The sequence below is a fragment of the Oncorhynchus clarkii genome, chromosome 18, assembly GCF_045791955.1.
Source record: "Oncorhynchus clarkii lewisi isolate Uvic-CL-2024 chromosome 18, UVic_Ocla_1.0, whole genome shotgun sequence".
Taxonomy (NCBI): Eukaryota; Metazoa; Chordata; class Actinopteri; order Salmoniformes; family Salmonidae; genus Oncorhynchus; species Oncorhynchus clarkii.
Genome location: NC_092164.1, coordinates 37,456,049 through 37,480,267, shown reverse-complemented (window position 1 = coordinate 37,480,267; position 24,219 = coordinate 37,456,049). Strand labels below are relative to the sequence as shown.

General features: G+C 44.4%; 1 protein-coding gene and 1 long non-coding RNA gene across 6 annotated transcripts; both read right to left on the bottom strand.

Moving 5' to 3' along the window:
• Positions 1–13: 13 nt before the first annotated feature.
• On the bottom strand, positions 14–3,549 carry LOC139372608 (uncharacterized). Its single transcript, XR_011627468.1, has 3 exons — positions 3,294–3,549; positions 2,818–2,900; positions 14–195 (listed from the first exon to the last, which is right to left on the bottom strand). It is a non-coding gene; the product is annotated as an uncharacterized lncRNA (long non-coding RNA).
• Positions 3,550–6,837: 3,288 nt separating this feature from the next.
• Positions 6,838–23,624, bottom strand: LOC139373423 (CCR4-NOT transcription complex subunit 3-like). Of its 5 annotated transcripts, none has more exons than XM_071113897.1 (18): positions 23,442–23,624; positions 20,453–20,519; positions 19,772–19,839; positions 19,090–19,164; positions 18,620–18,709; positions 15,193–15,321; positions 14,570–14,665; positions 13,035–13,254; positions 12,403–12,575; positions 11,985–12,041; positions 10,915–11,881; positions 10,595–10,700; positions 10,331–10,472; positions 10,062–10,158; positions 9,512–9,713; positions 9,149–9,281; positions 8,827–8,952; positions 6,838–8,559 (listed from the first exon to the last, which is right to left on the bottom strand). In XM_071113897.1, the coding sequence occupies exons 2-18, from the start codon at positions 20,475–20,477 to the stop codon at positions 8,461–8,463; spliced, it is 2,805 nt and encodes a 934-aa protein (XP_070969998.1). In that variant the 5' UTR covers positions 20,478–20,519; positions 23,442–23,624; the 3' UTR covers positions 6,838–8,460. The 5 variants fall into 5 exon arrangements, with proteins under 5 accessions (XP_070969998.1, XP_070969999.1, XP_070970000.1 ...); XM_071113898.1 differs by having other exon boundaries at positions 13,035–13,248; positions 23,442–23,617; XM_071113899.1 differs by having other exon boundaries at positions 12,403–12,530; positions 23,442–23,596.
• Positions 23,625–24,219: the final 595 nt, after the last annotated feature.

Genomic DNA, 24,219 nt, shown 5'->3' with positions numbered 1-24,219 from the left:
GAAAATAAAAAAAGGGATGTAGAAAGTCCGTTGTAATTAGCAAACAGCCTCTGGATCTAAAGAGGGGGGGAACGTCCCCTTAGTTGTTCCACCTGGCCAAGACAGTGATGATGACGTAATCCAGGTTTGAGGTTCTTTCTTTGCTTTTTTTTTTCTTCTTCAAACTTCTACGTCTTTACTTATTCTAAATTGACACTGCAAAAAGAAGAAGACAGCAAGTTGATCAATGGGTGACCTTTTCTTCGTCCACAGTTTAGCCATCGTGTTTCTATTCTAGGAGAGTTTAGGTACAAGACGTAAACTGAGTGTGCAAAACATTAAGGACACCTGCTCTTTCCATGACACAGACTGACCAGGTGAATCCAGGTGAAAGCTATGATCCCTTATTGATGTCCCTTGTTAAATCCACTTTAAAATCAGTGTAGATGAAGGGGAGGAGACAGGTTAAAGAAGGATTTTTAAGTCTTGAGACAATTGAGACATGGATTGTGTACGTGTGCCATTCAGAGGGTGAATGGGAAAGACAAAATATTTAAGTGCCTTTGAACGGGGTATGGTAGTAGTGCCAGGCGCTGCTGGGTTTTCATGTTCAACAGTTTCCAGTGTGTATCAAGAAGGACATCCAGCCAATTTGACACAACTGTGGGAAGCATTGGAGTCAACATGAGCCAGCATCCCTGTGGAACGCTTTTGACACCTTGTAGAGTCCATGCCCCAACGAATTGAGGCTGTTCTGAGGGCAAAAGTAGGGGGGGTAAAACTCAATATTAGGAAGGTGTCCTTAATGTTTTGTACACTCGGTGTACAAAAGCACTGAACAAGCATGCATGATTACTCCTACATAAACAGTTAGCTAATGACTGGTATAAGCAGTAATTAACAAAATTAATACATTCTCTCTGTTTGGCTAAATCGATTCATATTTCAGATTGCGTGATATCCACGGTGTAAAAATGACAATGCATGTTGCATTATTGCATTCATTTAAAAGCAACGATTTAATTGAATCTAATCATCATACGGTCAGCAAATCTGTAACATGAAACACAATTCGGGAAAAGCTCATCCTTTCACACCAGACCTTGAATGTCACAGTCATAGACTCCCGAGGACTACAGTCTCCTATAGTCCTTCGTTAGGTAAGGACCTGCGAGATCACACTACGTTAACATCAACTTCGAGAGAATAGACATGTTTTGACTTCAACAACAACAAAAAACAGCTAGATGGGACATGATGATGAGACACACCATATGGATAGTACTGACACCGAGAGACGAGTGTCAGGGGAGAAGAGTAGGTCTCATAGTGAAGACTGGGCCTCGAGAGGAGCGAAAGGAGGGGAGAAGCCACAGATGTGAGCAGAGTGGGGGGTTGCCCGGAATGGGAGTATCCTTCCGAAATGGGAGGGGGGAAAAAAGGAGGCAAAGCTGGGTTGGAGGCCCAAACAGTGGAGTCTCTTGTGCTGAAAAGTTAAGGGTACCTTTAAAATCACTGACTGCCCTGGGGGGCCATTTGCATTCCGTTTCCTGGATGCAGCAATTAAGAAGGTATTGACAACAGCTGATCTCCTCTAATGTGATGCTTTCTAGGCAGACCCATCGGTTTCGACAGACACATCACTCGGCCTGGCCACAAATAGGGAGATGTTATGAGTCTGTTCGGTTCCATATGGAACAGAGAATTCCGAACATGTACGCTGTCTGAGCATCTGCATATGCCTGGCCCCTACCGCGAGCACACAGGTCTTAAAGAGACAGCGCACATGCTGGCACACAGCGTGTTAGCGCTACACCGACCCCCCCCACCCCCCACCTCCCTCCCTCCCGCTCTCTCTCTGCCAGTGAGTGGGCTGGAGCAGGCTCTCTCAGAATAGCACTGCAGCATCGAACGAGAGGAAGAGTGAGAGAGGGAACGAAAGGGAAGGAGCAACACCGTCCTCCACCTCCCATATCAACACATATCCATCTATCCATTGTCTTATCAATGCCCTCCGTTGTGCAATGGGCTTTGTGTCACCTCTCCTCCTTTCCCAAGGATCTCTCCATCTCGCCCTCCTCCCATGCGGCTCAGTGTCAGATGTTTGTCCACCCCACCGCTCCTCTTGTTCGTCCACCCTACCCCACCTTTTCTCTCCATCTCTCTCTGGACTGAGGCATGCTGGTTCAAAAGGCAGAGCAACAGAGTCCTTTGTAATTAGGTGTCAGGGTGCATAGGCCTCCGAAGAAGAGGCATCATGAACTAATTACTGTAGACCCATTACCAACTCCCTTGATACGTTAAGGATTAATTACCTTTAATACTGGGAAACGCTGTAGTATTTTTGACCATTATTGAGCTATTGTGGCTGTTTCCTAATGTGCCATATCATGTAGCATTCATTGAGCTTAGTCTATAGGCTCTTTGTGGGAGATTATATATCGATAAGCCTCCCGCGGCTGAGGTTTTGGGCAGCAAACAGGTGCCTCTACGTGACAATGTTATCAAAGCAAAACCATATCCATACACATTGAAGTTAGGCAGGCTTGCTGGCCATGAGCATGATGGCACGGTTGGTGTGTCGACATTTGCATTCATGTGGCGTTGCTCATGTCGGGAACAAGTCATACAGTCATTGTGTGCCTAGGCCAATTCACACACTTCCATTTTCTATTGCTGCTAGATGACTTCGTTTATGGGGGGGAAACGGACAAGATAGACACAAAATGGGAGGGTAGTTATCGTGGTCGAGGCGCAAAGAGCGAGACCTGTTCACGTGCGCGTTTCGTTAGGCAACGTTGCAGCACTAAACAGAAACAAAATGAAGGAACGACTTACCTGCGTGTCGCTGATTGTACTCAAAGGGCAATAAGATGATGGTCCATTTTTAGATGCGGTCGTCAGGCCCGTCACCATGTTTCCTTGAAATTAAACAAGGAGGGAAAATATTGTAGCACATCAATTGTTGCCAATACAATAATTCCAATATAAATTGAGTAAAAAAATGGCCCTACACTATGCCACATCACAATGAAAGCCCATAGATTGGAGTTCACACGCGGATGCGCTGGTCTATTCCAAATATTAAATAACTACACCAAAATTGTGTCATATGGTCAAAAATAATTGTTAGAAAAAATAGAAAAATCAGCACTCAATTAATAATTAACTTCCATCCTAAATTGAGAGAGTCGTGTTTATCTATCCACTCGAATGAGGCTGTGGAAATCCGTTTTCAAGCTTTTGAAGTTATGCAAACAGGAGAACATTAATCAGATTTTGTTCATTAAAAAGTGTTCAAAAGGTAGCTTTACCGGATGTCTAGTAGTCCATTCACCAACATTGGATCTTAATTGTGATTCCCGGAAAATAACTGATCATGCCTACATTTTCCATTGTAATTCCAGGTGAGGATGAAATGAATTTGTCTCGAAGGACATGCTTCTCTCCGAATAGACATAGAAAATCGCACAATAATAAAACATTTTTTTTAAACGAGGGGGAGGTCGTCTAACTAAATTATATCAGAAAATATATATTTTCAATCACATATTGCTATTTCCTTTTAGCGGCGACTATACTCCTCAATGCGCTCCCCCCTTTGCTATAGAGGTTCCACCGCGTTGATGAAATTCATAAAAAGTAATTGCTTTCACAAAGGTCCGCCACACTCGATGCTCACTCATTGATAGGACAATATGGTAGGCCTACTTGTCCACGTTTCCATTTGTTAAGTGAGCAAAAGTATCTACCAATCGGTGACACGCTTTATTCCCAATGAGCTATCTCTTTCGCGGAAACATTGGTTTACAAACGGGGATGGAATGGAATGGTTTAAACGCATGCACCAGGAGCGAACACGCACACGCCTTCAAAAAAGCAAAATGTTTCTGTTCTATGTAAACAACAAAGCTCACTGCAAATAACAGTGGAATGCAAACATCTAAAACACTAGCAAAGTGATGGGGGAAAATTGACACTGCTTTACAGCGTTTCATGGGGAAATAGATAGAGAGGGAAGATTCTAGGATAATGCAGTGTCATTAGTTGCCTTGACAACCATGTCCATGTATTTCAGCTAATTATGAATTTGATGGAAATTAGTAGATGCTTGTTTCCTTCGTCCCAGTCACTGCCCCATTCACTAAATGACGTCATCACAAGAAAAAAGGAAATATGCAAATATATATTTTTTTAAACTTCAATTCGTTGCACAAACTGTTCCCAAATCCTCTCAGGCATGCCTTCCCTCAGTGACAGATACATTACAGTACCCTGTAGGCTACATAAAATAGAACCGAACAGAGCAGAATAGAAAATAATATGCATCAAACTCTACCATAAAGTCCACCATTGGTGGAAGCATTATTATGTGACAGAGGCAGCAATATTGATTAGTGTAACAGAACAGAGGCACACTGAAGGACTGTATGGGGTCTGTGGCCCCACAGATGGTCTTCTATAACATGGTACACAGTGGCTCTTAGAGCCACGGTTAGGCAACTGTCCAAAATCATCACTTCTCACCAGTGATTACTCTGAACGTCAGTATATCAATGAATTAACCAAACACATGATCAATATTGTCTCCAGGAGGCTAACAAACATGGCAATAGTCATTTTAACCTCAAAGGTAAGTGCTGACCGGACACTTCGCAAATGAAAACTCTGAAATTGAATCTGAATGAAATGTCCAGAGACTCACGTTTCACTCCATAATAGCCATTTGAGGACAGGCTTAAAGAGAACCCTTGTGAACCAGCCACAGGAAATACTCCCCCCTGAACAGGAAATGGAGAATTCTCAGGGGTATCTACAGTCAATGGGTAAGTCCACCCACATGAAGTAGACAGGGTGTCCGGTGTTGCGGGACTGCACATCACAATGACAATGTGTAGACTTTGGGCAATTTCTTACTTTGTGTTGTCTGGTAGTCTTAGATCCAAAGAAAGAGAAATGTTCGGCAAGTCCATGAGGGCATTACAAGCCTGTTGGTGGCTACGCCAAAACATACTGATATAATGAGTACGTTAGTCAAAAAGGTATTGTAATGGAAGATAGTAATGGCTGACCTATTATTCAAGGGGCTTTGGCCCCATCCCCTTTTATGGCATAACTACAAAGCATATGGATGTATACAGTATATTTTTCATATCTTCATTTCACTAGGCAAGTCAGTGAAAGAACACTTTCTTATTTACAATGACGGCCTAGGAACAGTGGGTTAACTGCCTTGCTCAGGGGCAGAACAACAGATTTTTTTACCTTGTCAGCTCGGGGATTCAATCTAGCAACTATTTCGATTACAGGTCCAACGCTCTAAACCACTAGGCTACCTGCAGCCCCAATATGAACCGTTGAACAAATTAGCATTCAAGGATCAAATCTGGGTCACATGACGACAGCGATAACGACAAGCTCCCAGATGTGACGTGTGTGTGTGTGCGCACGTGGGAGAAAGTTAAGGCATGAGGAGCCTTTCCTCGCCATTTGCGTCACTTCCTCCATTCCATGTCTTGAGGGGCAAAAGAGAAGCATTGTCACCATCGCTATGCAGGCCTCTCAGTAGTAGACCTGCCAGACCTCTACTCAGTCAACAGTGCAGGATGACTCAAAGTGTCCTCTGGCCAGGATGGAGTCGGTGTGCGTCACAAACACACACACACACTTTGACACACAGCACCTTCAGATACACAGGGCCAAGCACCTCTGGCTCCCAAACGTCTCTAGGCGGTAGTCCATGACCAGGTGAAATCTTTTCATCAAGTAGCATATGCAGAGCCAGTCTCCCGAGAGAGCCTCAGCAGCCATCTTGTTGTTGAACACATTAGCAACCATGTGTTGTGTTGTGCTGCGTATACCATAAGGTATGTAGAGACAGGGAGAGGAAAACGTAGGCACTCAACGGTGCAACGTAAACACAATGAAAGGGAGGAGCCAGACAAAATTGTATGGTCAAAGTGGTAACATTTGACTTAAAACCAGCAGGTATGATGCATTATGGTGCAGTTATAATGCATTGAAAGACTTATCATAAGTGTGCATGGATCCCCCCACCTTATGATATAGCAGTACACATTATGTGATCACACCTTAAAAAGGACACTTCTACGACCCAATGCAATATTCATGGGTAGTTCTACCAACTGATTGAAGTGACTGGTGCATTTTGCATAACTTTGTTTACTTGAGTAGGGTACTCTATTTGACAGAGTACTAGGTCGCTGCCTGGAATAGGTCTTCTACTGAGGTGACAATAGAAGCAGTTACCTGCTGTTCCAGACGTAGGAACACGACATGCTAACGCTAGGCTCATGCACTTAACTCACACTACCTTGTAAGAACAAGCTCTTTAAACGGGGCAAACTGCAGTTGCTCCATCCGTTTTTGTACTTATCTACCCATTGCATATGAACGTAACTTATGACTCATCGAGTTTAGTTCGGTCCTGTTCCACCAGAACCCAAAATACAAGCTTGTTTTCCTCCAATGTTTGTGAACAATGTAATTGTAAACAAACATGGTCAGAACTATACGTTTGATCTCATGGCTCGTCAGTTCTGGCATCAATTGCTCTAGGAATTTGAGAGTGGCTAAATCTTTCCAGCCCCACCCCTCAGCGTGTAAACCGCTTTCTTATTGTTTGCCCCTTAAAATATTTGCATGTGGTAAATGTAAATCCCATGTAGTATTCAGTGTACAGTACACTTAGACTATGTACGGTCCTAAAAAGGAACTGTGTTACTGTAGTAAAACTGTACTGTTATAAACAAGTAATAACGCATTATACTTGTCTGCTACCCAAAGTTAAGGCGCTCAAAAGGTTTATGAACATGATTTTAAAAAAAACAATACTTCTGAAAAGTAATTATTTTATTAATATTTTACAATCCTTTATTCATGGTTATGCTTCATATTTACTTAATTTTCTCAGCTCCACTTTGCAAGTGTCATGCTGTCCAGAAGACAAGGACAAAACGGAAAGGATGAACGTGACAGTCTATACAACACCCTTTCAGAGGGGGAGAGATTCACATTTCACCTCTGGATGACTTCTCTTCCCTTCCGCTCACCCAATAGGTAAAGATAACATTAAAAACAGCAGGCTTGTCAGTGAATGGTGCCCCGACAAGTTATTTTCTTTAAAAATATAAAATAAAAGGGTCTCAACTCCTTAGAATTTAAACATCTCTGAGATGACACAGGCAAATGAAAATGACAAACTTAAGATTGCACTCCAAACATTGGAGGATACTATTTTTAAAAAGCCTTATAGAAATGAAACAAATGGCCATTAAATGGGAATAGAAAGCCTTATTGGGGCAGACAAAACAAAATTGCCCGGAGGTGTCAGTCTGATTACTGTGGGTTGTTTTTTTGTGCTGCTATGATGGAGCTTCTGACGCGGTATATTTCCTCACATAATGAGCCATCAAACACTTCCTGAGAAAAGGAAATATCTACCTGGTGGTTGAAGTGAATTTGGAAGTGCAATCACAATTGATTTGTACATTATCATCAAAGTGACGGGAACAAAAATAATGACTTGTTATTACTAGGGCAGTCTTGCGTTTTATTGTAAAAGCCCGCCTCTGGGGTGAAAAACACCTGTAAACTTTCTCTACAGACGAGACACTTCAGTGCTGGTGTGGTTTCTGTTGCCGTTGACCACAGCAATATAAACGTAATGTTGTAACGTGGGACAATAATTAATTGGTTACCATGTTGTACTACAGCAGTCTTTATGGCAGTGTGGTCAATGCTGGGTGTACCCAAGAGGCAGCTATTAGTTTAATATTAGGGCGGGGCTGGTGACCCTGAAGAGAGTATTCATTAGGGATAAAACATGGAGTCACCCCAATAAGCACTTATTGTAGCATGGAAATGCTACCGTTTCCCCATCTAGTCTTTAGCTTGTGTACAACCCAGCGATGACCTGACTGCTGTGAAACGCTTTGGAACCACCCAACATCCCCCAAGGGCTCATTTGATTGGCCTTTCTCTCTGCCTTGTCACTTTTTTTTAAACATTTTTTATTTATTTATTTATTCATTAATTAAATTGGACTGCCATACTGCTGAGAATTAAGACGGATTTGACCAATCATCTTTGGTTGTCAATGAGTGGTAGGTGAGTTTTGAAGAAAAAAACAAAAAAAACAATACAGAGTGCGTTATCAACCAAACATATGAAATCATGATTTCTTATCTGCCAAGAAAAAAAAGAAAAAAAAGAAAGGGATCCAGTTCAGGTAAGAGATTAAAAGTTTCAATCTAAATCAAAAACGGCCTGATGGGAAAAGAGGGAGGGGCTTATCACTGTAGGGGTGTGGCGTCGCAAGGCAAAGAGGGAGGAGCTCCAAATGCATTATGTTGTTCTCAGACTGGCGTCTGCATCCGTCCCTCTTCCCAGTGTGTTGAGTTCAATCCAGGAATGTCGACAGTAGTCCAACCTTCTTTTATTCGCCTTCTCTGCCTTATGTCACTGGAGGTCTCGGTCTTCAAGGTACCTGTACTCAAACGTGAATCCTTCCTTCTTCCGTTGTCCCCACTTCTCGTAGTCGAAGTAAATGTACGTCCCCTTTAAAAAGACATTGGAAAAAGCACAGCAATGTTGGTGAAAATCCTTAATCTTTCAAATTCGACAAAAATCTTAATCTTTAAATAACGGTTATATTTCGACAGGGCATGCAACAGAAAACACAAGTAAGTGTTCATTACTGGACAAGTCAAGGTAGTCTCTTGCTGTTTCAATCCGTTTTCTTCCGTTTGGTGCCCAATGAACACGACAAAGGTTGCAATCCAAGGAGTCTGCAGTGTGTGGAGGGGGGGGGGGGGGCGAGCTCACCTGCTCAAACTCATCTGTGATGGTCTTGGGCTCCTCGTGCCTCTGGAACCACATCATGTACTTGGTGTGGAACCGCCACGACTGCTTCTTCAAGGCCTTGGCTGCCAGATACTGGGCCTTGGTGCCCTGCGGAGAGAACACAGAAGGGAATATGCTACTTTTATGTACACAACCATGTCCAAAACATGACACGGCCTGAAGATTGGCGGTGTGTGTCGTTACATCTTTCTCATCAAAAGTAAAACCATCAAAAATAATCAGCGTCTCAGTCACACAGTAAAGCTTGGTTTTGTCACATGTGTACACACACACACACACACACCTCTAGGTAGTAGAATATGAAGAACAGTGTCTCCGTGGACAGTCTCTGGTAGAACTCCACAGAGTCGGAGTGGGGAGGTGGCACCTGGTGGTGGAAAGGCAGGGTGGGACACGGGTTCCTCATCAGGTACTGCCTGGAGGACCAAAACAATCACAATAGGGGATTAAATACATGCCTTTAGTCTCCAAAGCAACAGTGCAGAGAAGTGATACAGATATTCCCCAAAATGTAAGCCTGGGGTGAATCTCAAAAGTATTTTCCTTGAGTACTCATGTCCTCTCCAAAATGTGAGGGGGAAGCAAGAAGACTTGAGATTCAACCCTGGAGAATCTTTGTGGCTTCAGATTGCCTCCATGTTCGTACCTGATCCGCTCTGAGTCGGAGGGGTGGGGCATATGCGTCCAGGCCGACTCCTGCATGGCCTGCTGGTACAGCTGGTCTTTGGACAGGGGTACGGGCCCCAGCGGGCACACACCCAGCGATGGGGGGATGCTGACCTCCGAGAGCGATGGCTGCTGGGGGGCCGAGGGAGGCCCTGGAGGCGCTGTAGTGCTGGGGAAAATGTCTGAAGCCACAGAGAGAGAAAAGAGAATTTGAAAAAAAAGGGGTCTGGTCTGAAAGCACCCCTCCCCCCAAAAGTTGTTTTACTGTTACATAGGTGCAGTGAAATGTGTTGTTTTACAGGGTCAGCCATTGTAGGAGCCCCTGGAACCAAATTGCTCAAGGGAAGACAGATTTTTCACCTTGTTGGCTCGGGTATTTGAACCAGTGACCTTTCGGTTACTGGCCCAACGCTCTAACCACTAGGCTACCTGCCGCCCAGTAACAATACCATAAATAATTGAAAGGTGTTAAGAAAGTCTCCCAGTCAGCAACACTTGAAACACTACATGATGTCCAGTTGGTTGCTCACCTGTGGTGAGGTGCAGAGGGGGCAACTCTCCCTCCATTGCTGAGCCCAGTGCCGCTTGTTCGGCCATGGACTTCACAGTGCTCAGAGGCTCCTGGGGCTGAAAGTACGAAAGGGGTTAAACCAACTGGGTGAGAGGTCAGGAAATCTGACATCGGGTGAGTCCCAAGAAGTCCTCCCTGTTATGGCTCAGGTTAGTATTTGGGGTTGATCCTAGATCAATGTCTACGGCCAGGGTCATTTTGTTACACAAAGCTCTTTGTGTTTCTCACCTTCATGCTTTCAGAGGCCTGTGTGTAGGAGAGCGGCCCGTTGAGCATACTGCTGCCTGAAGGTTTACTCTCAATGTAGGATGGCGAGGGAGTGCTGGTGGGTAGGGTCATGGACCCTAAAAGGTTGGGGCCACTGTCTTTACTGGGTGGGTAAGAGAGACATTGGTTGATATGCTTTTAAGTGAGTTTGAATAATTATGACCATACAGTGAGATTCACAATACAAGATACCATAGGACTTCAAAAAAGTATAATAATACTCACAGCTGATTGGTGGTGGAGATCAAAGACGAGGGTTGGCTGCTTTGTAATTGGCTGGCAATGTTGAGGGCAGAATCTGGTGTGCTGTCTGCTACTACAGCACTGTAACCTGGGACAGAGGAGATTGTAAACCTCCCTCAAACTAAAACAGAACTCTGACAATACTGTACATAGGCGATATTAATTTGGTTTGGTCAAACTTATAATCTGTACAACCCAATTCTGGGTTGAACAACTACTATAAATAAACAATTCACAAAAAAATGCCATGGATGGATATAACCGAGCAACAACAATATAAGCGAATGGTAATTCAAGCTTACTAGTGCTACCATTCTGCTTCTGTCCACTGGGTGGCCTTGCGTTCGCCGCGCTTCCTCCTCCGATGCCCAAGCTGTTACTTGGCGCTCCTGATCCAGAGTTCCCTCCAATGCTTCCTATAGCTCCCAGGCTGCTTCCAGGGGCCAGGCCTCCTCCTATGGGACTGGGGGACACCAGTGGAGGGCCCTGGACTGTCGACTGTCCTGAGCCAAGGCCTAGGATCCCACCACTGACACCAACTGCACCGGGCACAGAGCCCAAAAGGCCCGTGGACCTGTCGCTGAGTCCGCTCACCGGTCCCACTGCGCTGGAGTTAGTGCTGCTAGTGCTCAGGCTGCTGATTTTCCCTGCAAGGGGGCTTCCTATGGTCCCGGAGCCTGCTGCTGCCATGGCATAGGGGGCCGAAGTGGAGCCCGCCAGAAGTCCGGCCATGGTGTTTAAGGACGCCGGCATCCCTGACAGGCCAAGGCCCGACATCTGGCTGACAGCCGGTGACCCACTCATGCCGCCTTTACCAAGGCCCAAGCCCAACCCGAGCCCCAAGGTGGAGCCCGGAGAGGGCCTTGACGGAGCCTGCGGCTGGGTGTTGGGTGTGAGGGCTGTGCTAGAGATGGCGGGCGAGGAGGCGGAGGGGCTGGGGAGAAGGATGTTGTTCGAGGGGCTGGAGGAGGCGTTGGAGGAGAGTATTGAGTTTCTGGCCTGCTGCGTTTGGTGATGCTGCTGAAGTTGCTGCTGGGTAGCGTCGCTGTAGCTGCCAGAGTTGGAGAGGAGACCCCCCATGTTGCCCAGAAGGCTGTTGTTGTTGCCCCCAGCGTTGGCCTGGCCGCCTCCGGCGATGGTCACCATAGAGGCCAGCGAGGAAGAGGCTGCTCCCGAGGAGGCGCCAGAGGCAGATGATGAAGAGGAGGACGAGGAGGATGAGGACGATGAAGACAACGACGAAGAGGGGTTGCCATTCTTGACAGGTGACTGAAATTGAATAAAAGACATACTTCAAAACCACTTCTGGTGCAGCACAGCAACAAAAAGAAAGAGACTCAGACAGCACGGTTTACTTTGCAATGCATCTTACCTGACTGATTTCACTGTCTGTCGAACGTCCCCTTCTCTTGTCATCTTCAGAGTTCTCCTGGAGAAAAACCCCCCCCCCCAAAAGATCTCCCAATCAGCACCGAGCCATGACCACCGGTTCTAATTCAACGCAAAACATGTTTTGTACCTAAATTTAATCAAGTGCTGTTCATATTGAGGCTCAATACAAACTTCATCATCTGCTCGCTTTCATCCTTGTTTCTCTAAACCCCCTCTGATCTGAGAGCGAGGGACCACAGAGCACCCACTCCAACCCAGGAACAAGTCAACATTCACAAAACCTAATTACTATCCTCTAACAGTACAGCATGAGTGGGCGGTTCTAAAGAATGGGCGAGCAAGTAGGGGACACAACGGAGACTGAAGTGAGTAGTAGACAGAACCAGGGGTTTCCTCACCGTAGTGTACGTGGCGGGAATGGGCGAGGAGGAAGTGGTGGAGGTAGGCGTGCCGCTGGAGATCTGATGGAAGAGATCGTCGTCCAGGAGCGATTGGCCCGGCGGGGACGTGGCCACCAGCGACCCGGCTAGAGACACAAGAGATGGATGGGGGGAGACAGAGGGAGAGGTAGCTACATAAAAACAAAAACAAAAGTTGCATAAGGAAAAACGTTAAGTGGGCAGTTATACAGAGACAACAGGAACAGAAATGATGGAACGTACAGTATTGCAATAACCAAGCCATCGTAAATTATACACACATGGGGTCTAAGATATGCAGTACACACGCACACTCAGGAATAGTCACATACATGGAATAGTGTTGTCTCGACACAGTATCGATACTCTTTCCATGGCTTTTGCCATGGAAATACTCTATGGTCCTTTAACGGCTTTAAGTAAAAAAAAGTGTGTGTTATAGATTTGTATTTTTCTACAAAATGTGACTTTGGGGTGGCCGTTTCAGGACTGTTTCCTTAGGAAATTATCCGCTTCCTGTTTTGTTTCCTTGCCGTGATTACTGTCCTTTTGTCGTTATCAGTAGCGTGATACTGAGTGTCGCGACAACACCACCGCGAAGCAGCACTTACGGAGCTCCTCCAGATCCAGGTCGTCGTAGAGGAACTCGTTCTCCTCGAAGTCGGGGTCCTGCGACGAGTCCATGTAGTACTCCACGTCGTCCTTGATCTTGCGGATGGAGTCCACCGGCAAGGTGTCGTTGTCCAGCATCCGCAGGATGGTCTCCAGCATCCGGATGTGGTACCGGTGCTTCTCGATGAAGCGCTTCAGCTCTTCGATGCGGTCCTGTTTCTATAGCAGAGATGCGCGTGTAAGTTGATGCCTCAAACTCAGTTGTACGCATTCAGCGCAGAATGTGCTATATGCATGTGTGGAGGCATGGAAGTGGAAAACAGATGGTACCTACTTTACATTAGGTGCATTGGGTAATGCAGCGTGCCGAGAAAATAAGAGACATATATAGGATGAGAGATGAATTTAGAGTTAGAATGGCATCATCTAACGAGAAATTACTTTCGTATGGAAGAAAACAGAGAGAGAGAGAGAGGGAGAGATGGAGGGGAAGATATGGAGGGGAAGGTGCACTATAGACATACAAAAGTATGTGGACACCCCTTCAAATGAGTGGAGGAGGGCTATTTCAGCCACACCTGTTGCACAAAGCCATGCAATCTCCATAGACAAACGTTGGCAGTAGAATGGCCTTACCGAAGAACTCTGTGACTTTCAACATGGCACCGTCATGAGACGTCACCTTTCCAACAAGTCAGTACGTCAAATTTCTGCCCTGGTCAACTATAAGTGCTGTTATTGTGAAGCGGAAACGCCTAGGAGCAACAACGAGTCAGCCGCTAAGTGGTAGGCTACACAAGCTCACAGAACGGGATTGCCAATGCCAAGCGTCGGCTGGAGTGGTGTAAAACTCACAGCAATTGGACTCTGGAGCAGTAGAAATGTGTTCTCTAGAGTGATACTTCACCATCTGGCAGTCCGACTACAAATCTAGGTTTGCCAGGAGAATACTACCTGTCCCAGTGCATAGTGCCAACTGTAAAGTTTAGTGGTGGAGGAACAATAGTCTGGGCTGTTTTTGTGGTTCGGGCTAGGCCCTTAGTTCTAGTGTAGTTGAATCTTAACGCTACAGAGTACAATGACACTCTAGCCAATTCTGTGCTTCCAACATTGTGAAAGGCTTTTTCCTGTTTCAGCATGACAATGCCCCTATGCACAAAGCGAGGTCCATACAGAAATGGTTTGTCGAGATCGGTGTGGAAGAACTTGACTGGCCTGCACAGAGCCTTGACCTCAACACCATTGAACACCTTTGGGATGAATTGGAACGCCGACTGCGAGCCAGGCCTAATCGCCCAAAATCAGTTCCTGATCTCACTAATGCTGTTGTGGCTGAATGGAAGCAAGTCCCTGCAGCTAAATGTTCCAACATCTAGTGGAAAGCCTTCCCAGAAGAGTGGAGGCTGTTATAGCAGCAAAAGGGGGACCAATTCCATATGAAATATCCCATGATTTTGGAATGAGAGGTTTGACGAGCAGGTGTCCACATACTTTTGGTCATGTAGTGTAGATAACATATGCTGCGACTACTGACCTCTTTGTCTCCCTTCTTCTTTCGAGTCTGGACTGAGAGGGACTCCACTTCGCTCTCAAACTGATCCACCTGCATGTTCAGAGTGTCTATCGTATTCTGATGGACGACAGGCGTGACGTCATTCAAATGATTTAAACATGATCACACCAGAACCAGTCGTTATGCAGTGTGGTCTATGCAAACACTTCAAAAAACACCAAAACCTAATTCATAGGTGAAACTATTAGGGCTGGGACGATACCAGTACCGTGGCAAGGAAACAAAACACAAAGCGGATTTAAGTTCTTTAGGGAAACAGACATTTCCCAAGCTAAAAGCACACTATTTTACATTTTAAAGGACTAAAGAGTTTGGTCTGCTTGGTGTTTTCATTTTTGCCATGGAGAAAATATTAAGAATACTGGTACCGTCCTGGCCCTAGAAATTACGCAGTAAAGCAAATTCAGATTTGGACATTTAACAAGTCTTATGTACTTTGAAATCCAAGTGCACTGCAATGAATAGGCATAGATTGCATGATGAAATCCAAGTCATTAATGTCATTTCATCAGACCATATTAATGCCAATAGAATTGAGCTCATGTTCTGTGAAACAAAGGTTTTCAATCAAAAGTAGTGCTCACCGTTAGCCAATTGCCGACCTCCTCCTTCTCCCTTTGGGCCGGGTCCACCTTCTGTGCCAGGCCCAGCCCCTCCTTCGAGTAAGCCTTTGTCTTGGTCTCTCGTTCCACGATCTTGAACCGCTCCATTTGCTAAAGGGGGCGATAGCAGGAAATGGTTTATAAATCACAACAGGTGATAAGTTCTCTTTGAGAATACATTAGCTGACCACATGCTAGCTATGCCAAAAAAAAAAAAACTTTTGGCTTGTGAAAGCAGACGTTTCCAACTGCTCACATCAAAGCATTGGACTAGTTGGCGAGCAAAATAAGGTCGTGTTAGGGCATACCGTAGCAAAACCTTTTGAAATGCTATTCAACGGACACCCAAAGGAAGCATTTTTTTTTTTTTTTTTTTTTTTTTTTTTTGGGGGACAAGTTCAGATAATACCTTGCCGTTTCAGACCTACTGAACATGTGCCTGCTGGGCACTGTGGGTGGAGATTAACACAGAGTCCTCACCAATTAAAACCATCCTCCAATAGAATGGTTCAGAGTGACTGCAGCAGGTGTACAGATCTCCCAATTAGACCAGTGATTACTAAATTTTGACACCTGTGTGCTTCCTTGACCAGTAATGCTGGATATTCTCCACTAGGTGTTCTCAGAAGAGACTCCATCCACAACCTCTGACTTCCACAAGCAGAGTTCGGTGCAGAATTTGTATGATGTTTTGGCTAAGGAGAACGCTTGGAGCATGCTTCAATGCATTTCCCTAGAAGTCAGCAGCCCCAGTAAGTGTAGTAATATGCGTCATCCACACAAGAGCATGCCAGCAGCACCTTTGTATATAAGATTGATAGCCCCCCTGTGTTAATCTGTTAACAGTATAACAAGAAGCTAAATTAAAACCCTGGCATGAAGCCTGTGAACGCTTAGCAGAGCGGTGACTATTCGCTAAATGTTATTCATGTGGCTAACTGTTCTCCTGAGGGGGGCCTGGCTGTGGATGGAATCTCCGCCTGGTTATTTAATCCACCTCAGCTCTAGAGTGGACTGACGAAGCCTTTATATAGATCGGGGTAGGGCTCTGTGGAACTGGAACCTGACGGGGACATTCTAAATAGTACACCATTGTCATTTGAGACCGAGACAAAGGGGGCAAACTGCCTGCCTTGAACAGGTGTCACCCCATTACAGTAAGTACCTACAGTAGGATCCTACCTCAATACTACAATGCGTATTGAAAGACGAACAAGAGCAGCTTGGGCTTCAATGGGGCAACTTCCTTCGTTTATCATATCTGTGGACCATAAACTGGGATATGGTGATGACATAGCTTTGACTAAGACTGATCAGTTTAGTTTTGTTAAAGCGATGTAGCAATTGTCTGAGACTAGAAGTTGAGTGCCGGGGGGCTGCAAAAAACAGAAGCACATTATGCTTAGAGGCATTTCCATCAAAGCACCCATGAGCGCCAACATGTGAAATTCATAGCAGGGTTGGAGTCATTTCATTTGCAGTCAATTCAGGAAGTACACTGATTCCAATTCTCTTCAATTAGGAACATTTCTACCTATTCTAATTAGATTGACCCCAACCCTGCATAACAGCATGTCAAATGAAAGCCAAGAGTCTATATTTTTGTTTGGGAGAAATTGTTTACCATCTGTAAGTTTAAGAAATGTTACCAAATACTAATTTCTAAAAGATATTTTCACGAGTGAAGATAAAGTTCACAGAAGTAACCTTTAATGGCAGACCTACCAATTTTTGTATAGTCATTTTACTGATATCCCTTTTGTTTATGAATTAAGTGATTAAAACTCATAATTCTGTTACCAAATTGGTAACGGAATTAACCCCCACAATCTGTAATGGAATTATGTTCAGCTCATAACTGTTTTCTGTCTCTGTTGGCTGGTGGTTAAAACAGTCTAAGCCTGGACAACCCCTCCCTCTCCAGGTTAATTTCACCTCTCCCAGATCTTACAGACACCTACCGACGAGCCCCCTCTTTCCATTGACTTTCCATTGACTTTAACCAGCATCCTCACCCACTGAGCATCAGCCAATACCAGACGTCTAAAAAGTAGTTGAAATTTGATCAGTCCACCCTGGCCTTGATGTCAAAGTCTACAGAACAGACTGGACCAAATCTGAACCCATCATAGACTTACATTTAACAAGGTTGGACAGTACAGTAAAATGCAGTAAAGTGAAGTAGCCCGCAGTGTATTGTACTGTACTGAATTCCGCTCTATTGTGCTGTCCAAACTTGTAAAACATGAAGAGAATGACATTCATATCCATAATTATGCATTTCTGTGTAGTACAAGGACCCATGATGTGATTCAGTTACCGGTGTAAAGCCACTTCACTTACTGTAGTTCAATGGCATAGCTGACACCCCATTATTTTTGCAGACATCTTTGAATCTTAATTCGGAGCAGGTATTTTAAGAGTTTTTGGAAAATGTGGTCGCATAACCTAAGATTTTTCAGTGGAAATTGTTCAAAGTAGTCCTTGTGCATAGAGGTGTATGGTTTGTTAAACTTGGATATCAATGGTTTTTGTTTGGCATACATTTTAGAGGGGGGGAGAGAGAATGGTGTAAATCTGTTACTGTGGAATTGCCATCGGCTAAACAAAGTGTCACCGGTGCGAAATGCAGATGATTAAAGATCTGCAGTAGACTCAATATAAACCAGGGGACGGCAACAGGCGGCCAGCGGGCCTAGACCGTCCCGCAAGTGATTTTATTTGGCCCTCCAAAGTAAAAGTTTTTTTGTGGGGGGGGGGGGGGGGGTCTGTTCCCAAGTATTCACACAAAGACATTTTTTCTTTCTGTGACCGTGTCTCAATGTAATCAAGGTATGAAATTGTTATTTTCAAATCAAATCTTTTGGGGCTTAGTTGTGGTCAATTTGCAGTGTACAAATTCTAATAATTATGTTCCTGACCACCCCCTCTGACATAAATCGCCCCTTGCGCCTGAATCTAGTTGCCTTCCTCTGATAAACCTTACTGCTAACAGAGCTCTAGTATTCACAATGAACATGGCTTTGAATACACACACAAAGGTAATATTGTCAAAAGTCACCATTGTTTGTCAGTCTGTATTGGCTGATCACCACAATACAAAGGTCACATCAAGAGTCCTGATACCCAAGTGTCCTTTTCAACACCATCGCATGTATATATTTTTTGCCTTAGTAGCACCACATTTCAGGCCAACCAAAACCTCACAGATGCTCACACACTTCGATACAAGACCCTAGATCCAGAGGTTAAGATGACACATCTCATTGTGTTAGCAGGTGCGGTCATTGAAGCATGTCTGAATAACCTCATCAATGCACTGTGGTTTGGTAGGCCGTGCTAAGCACAGGTGTTTATACCAAGGGTGTCCACAGTATGCGGCTAATGAACATGTGTTCCACACACTCACCGTCTCAATGAGTTTGCGATTCTCCACTAGCTGCCTTTTGTCTTTGATCTCGTTGGAGGCCACCCACGTCTTGATTTGGTCTCGAAGACGCTGGGGGGGGGGGGGAACAGAGTGGGAGAGAAAGAGACATAAGTTATCTTAGTGAAAGCATGCTGTGGCTTGCCCTGTGAGATCAAGTATGGTTGACACGCACGCACATAAGTTTGGTCCACATGGACGTGTTCAGAAACAAAAACACAAAGTGGACACCCAGATGCTTTCGCTTGGTTTAAAGGAGAGCTGACCCTCATCAGATGTAATCAACACATGCATGTCTGCACGCACCCACGTGTGTGCACACCACACACCCGTGGGCAGCCTAAACCATATAACACTAGTAAACATTGTTTTGACATTTGAGGAACATCCCAAAACCCATGTGTCCTCAAGCCACATAACAGTTGAGAACTCTAGCGTTGTCTGTGTCCCACCTGTAGTTTTTTAATCTCTTTCTTGAGGTCGGCTTCATACTTCTCCTTCTGGTTAGCATTGGCTGCATTGTGAAGCTGTGGTTTGGAGGGGCACAGTCACACAGAGTACACTCAGACAAAACAGTATCTCTTCCCAAACATATTTCATATCAAGTCTTTGTAAACAATGTAGCCTATAGCTTCACAATATGTCTAAAACTAGCGTGGCAAATTCAATCTCATGGAGTGTCGAGCCTAGCATCCATAGCTTAGCCCTCTGTCTATACATTTTAGTGACTAGTCTACATTCCCTTCCAGTCCCATCATCCCTCAACTTTACACCAATTCAAGTGGTGGGGTTGCCACTGGGCCGAAACACCCGACTCAGGAGTGTGGCGTTAAAACGTAATCTTCTTTGCTTTACACACTAACAAACTGTTACTTCTCTGTCCCCGCGGCCCGTGAATAATGTCTACAACCCTACCAAACAAGGTGTGATGCAGTATTTAAGACCCTGAATATACAATGGATGTTAAACGTTGAATAATTTGGTGGACCTTCGTACGGTCAGCGCAAAACATTCCAACAAGCAAAGCGCCGGGGAGGTAGAGCTCAACTTCCATATCTGTGCCCAAGTTAGCACACATTTTCAGATCAACACACAAACATTCTTTCAAAATTAAAAATGAGATATGGCTGTTACCTTTTGCCAAATGTCTTCAAACTGTTCCACGCCTTCCGTAACTTTTTTCAAACATCGATCTATTTCACCTGGGGAAGGGCATAGAATAACAGGGAGGTTTTGGGAAAGACAGCCACGGCTTCAAAAAAAATGAAATACTTCACAATGCATCACGTCAGGATGAATAATGTAAAGTCCAAAATGCGAAGCTCTCCCTCTCCCCATAAAGCAACACTGCTTTTACAACTATGGCTGGCAGGCTCATCAATGATAGATGCAGTAAAAGCTACATGTGTCACCCCAAACCACAGTAGTCTTCATTTAAGAAGGTTGTCTTTGCAGAGTAAGTCTGACTTTGGCCTTGCGCAGCCTTGCTCCTAAACGTTGCTTCTGGCTTCTTATTTTTGGCGTCACAACCCTTTTCAGTAATACAGTGCAGCACTTTTCTTACTGCGATCACATCCGCGCAGGACAAGTTGATCACAGTAAGCAGAGTGCACTATACTGCGTTGTAGAGTGACAGGTTTAGAATGAAGAGGTAAATCTCTACCTGAATGGATAGAGATTAAAAGTGACATTTCATCTGTTGGCTAGACTTGCTTCATAGAGAGAACATGCATGCAGGGAGGGAATGTAGTGATGGACTGGGTGGTGGATGATTGGCAGGTGGTACCATTCTGATCAACCATTTGGTAACCTCACCTTGAAGTTTCCTTTTATCAGCCATGACTGTTGACTAGGATGCTTTCTTCATGCCTTACTTCTTTCACTGTAGAGAAAAAGAAGTCTTACGGTGTGATTACAGTCATCTCTGGCAACCCTTTTACACTACATTACTTTTTCATAGCATGTTAACTCGGCAGTGAAGTTAGCAGTGTGAAATTCTGGGTCGTATTCGTTAGGGCACAGGCACACCAGAGTGAAACGTTTAGCAACAGAAAATTAAAAAGAGCGTTTGTTATTGGACAAGTTCAAGTAGACCTGCCTGTTTCGGTCCGCTTTCTACCGTTTGCTGCCTAATGAATACGACCCAGCTTTGCACCTGGGGAGAATGTTTCCAACGTCTCAATGTGATGAAGATGTATAGTGAGAGCATGCACGGCGCAGGTACATGGTTTTCACATTAGGCTACCGCTTTAAAACGGCCAGCATGCAGAACAAAGTTTTGATAACTCAGATTAATTTCTAATGGTACAGTATTCGACTTTCAACTCAAGTTAAATACATTAAAAAGCATTTTGAATGAGACACTCTCTGATGTACACCCTGGGGGCAACACCATTACATTGTATCAAAGTGTCTAGTTATTACGGATTAGTAGATAGACCATAGTTGACAGTCTGACTTGTTGACATCTTACACATTGTCATCTCCTGGTTGAATGGTGCATGTAATTGGGTTTAGACATGGGTCCTTTAACAAGGCATTTCTGACCATTCCAAGAAAGGGAAAATGACTTTGAGGGGGGCCTCACAGAAACATATACTGAACAAAAATATAAAACGCAACATGTGAAGTGTTGGTCCCATGTTTCATGAGCTGAAATAAAAGACCTCAAATGTTCCATACGCACAAAAATATTATTTCTCTCAAATGTTCCATCCCTGTTAGTGAGCATTTCTCATTGCCAAAATAATCCATTCACCTGAGAGGTATGGCATATCAAGAAGCTGATTAAACAGCATGATCATTACACAGGTGCACCTTGTGCTGGGGACAATAAAAGACCACTCTAAAATGTGCAGTTTTGTCACACAACACAATGCCACAGATGTCACAAGATTTTGGGGAGCGTGCAATTGACCATGCTGACTGCAGGAATGTAAACCAGAGTTGTTGCCAGATAATTTAATGTTCATTTTTCTACCATGATCCACCACCGTTATTTTAGAGAATTTGGCAGTACGCTCCAAACGACCTCGCAACCGCAGACAACGTGTAACCACACCAGCCCAGGACCTCCACATCCGGCTTCTTCACCTGCGGTACGGTCTGAGACCAGCCCACTGATGAAACTGTGGGTTTGCACAACTGAAGAATTTCTGTACAAACTTTCAGAACCTGTCAGGGAAGTTCATCTGCATGCTCGTCATCCTCACCAGGGTCTTGACCTGACTGCAGTTTGGCGTCGTAACGGACTTCAATGGGCAAATGCTCACCTTCGATGGCCCCTGGCACGCTGGAGAAGTGTGCTCTTCACGGATGAATCCCAGTTTCAACTTTACTTGGCATGGTGTCGTGTGGGCGAGCAGTTTGCTGATGTCAACGTTTTGAACAGAGTGCCCCATGGTGGAGGTGGGGTTATGGTATGGGCAGGCATAAGCTACGGACTATGGGATGGCATAAGCTACGGACAACAAACACAATTGCATTTCATCAATGGCAATTTGAATGCACAGAGATACTGTGAGATCCTGTTGCCCATTGTTGTGCCATTCATCTGCCACCATCACCTCATGTTTCAGCATGATAATGCACAGCCCCATATAGCAAGGATCTGTGCACAATTCCTGGAAGCTGAAAATGTCCCAGTACTTCCATGGCCTGCATAGTCACCAGCCATGTCACCCATTGAGCATGTTTAGGATGTTCTGGATAAACGTATGACAGCATGTTCCAGTTCCCCCAATATCTTCACACAGCCATTGAAGAGAAGTGGGACAACATTCCACAGGCCACTATCAACAGCCTGATCAACTCTATCTGAAGGAGAGTGGTGACATGGTGGTCACACCAGATACTGACTAGTTTTATGATTGATGCCCCTACCTTTTTATTTTAAGGTATGTGACCAAAATATGCATATCTGTATTCCCAGTAATGTGAAATCCATAGATTAGGGCCTAATGAATTTATTTCAATTGACTGATTTCCTTGAAATTGTTGCATGTTGCGTTTATATTTTTGTTCAGTGTATGTTTGTTTTATTGTACAGTACAAGACTCGTTTTGAATGTGTCTGTCAATCGATACCATAACACAAGAGTAAATATCACAAGTGGCAGTAGATTGCAGCTAACCGATTTAGCTAGCCTAGCTACATGAATTGTAGCCACTGAGTGGCGTCTGGATACTTTGACATTCAGACAGTGCACGTGAGTTCAAAGATGTGATGGGCGAGGGAGGTTACTTTGCTGAACATCACTTGCTACTTTTTTTGCGACAATGTTAAACGTCCACGCAGCTCGGCGCAACTACGGTTCGATAAGGCAATTTTACCATCACTTCAGCCAGTGAGTTGAGGGTGTATTTGAAGTACATTCGCCAAAATCTTACCCACACTAGACTTTCTTAATTAACAGATCTAGCAAGTGAGCTTAGGCTAGTCTCCACATCTGGCTTGGGGGGCAACGATCGCTTATTTAAAAACGTGAGCATTAAAGAAACACATGTTTACAAGCAACATAGATTACTTTATAAGCTGTTTCTATTTGTCAGAGATAAGCAAACAAGTAGACCACTTCAACACCTGAGTAACAAGAACTTGTCGGCTACAAAATTGCCGTGCATTATTGCAAAGCTTGAATTTCCTTGGAAAACATATCAGCCGAACCCATGTCAATTTGTCTCTGGAGCGGATATGATAGCCAGCTAATGGTGAACCACCGGCTAAACTATTAGTGTAAGACAAATTGGAAGGGAGAAAAAAATGGCACATAAACTAGTTCTGTTTTAGTGTACGATTCATTTACCTGGATTTTCCGATTAAGCTTTTCTTTTATTAGTTGACCCCACTCTTTTAAATCGTATTTTCCCAAGTCCTCACGCTATTTTTCAAAATTGTATTAATTATTTTCGCCAAACAATCACTCCGCACATCCAAGATGGCTACCAGGAACACCTCCTCCGCTATTGCCCTGATGGACTGGAGGCCCGCCTCCCTTGCAAGCGATTGGATCTTCATCCTCATTTTTGCCTTCCACTGGCTAGACTGTCTGCCCGTCTAGTGGGACAGATGTACTACTTCCGCACAGGTCGCACTATGATTGGTTAACTTTGAAAGGTGAAAGGTAAACATGAGTTCTCAAACCTCGCCCCCCTTATGTTTTGATCCATGTCCCTAACCAGTAAGTAACACTGATAAACTGAGTCGACAGAAAATCTATTGATAATATTAACTGTAATAGTCCAAGTCTGCCATGTAGATGATTAATTACAGTGCAATATGAAATCATTCAATGCTGTCTTTCATTAATCAAATGGCCTGCATGACTGAAATAAAAGATGTTGCCATCAGTCTAAAGCAATATTACAATCTATAGTTTTCAAAACTCACTGAATAGAACTCTGGGCTGGCATTGTCTTTTTTTCCAACCCCACTGGAAGGCACGGGGAAATTAAAGACAGATTCAAGCCTTTGCCCATTTGGGAACACTTGACAGCAATTCAGCAGTAACTTTAGCTTGGAGTTAACACAAATCTAGATTGTATATATATTAACCTTTATTTAACTAGGCAAGTCAGTTAAGA

Excerpts from the sequence above, each read along its gene's own strand:
- LOC139373423 (XM_071113897.1), bottom strand. The coding sequence starts at position 20,477 with ATGGCTGATAAAAGGAAACTTCAAG. Across the intron at positions 19,165-19,771 it reads TTGAAGACATTTGGCAAAAG|CTTCACAATGCAGCCAATGC; the intron begins GTAACAGCCATA and ends TCCAAACCACAG. Across the intron at positions 11,882-11,984 it reads CAGACAGTGAAATCAGTCAG|TCACCTGTCAAGAATGGCAA; the intron begins GTAAGATGCATT and ends ATTCAATTTCAG.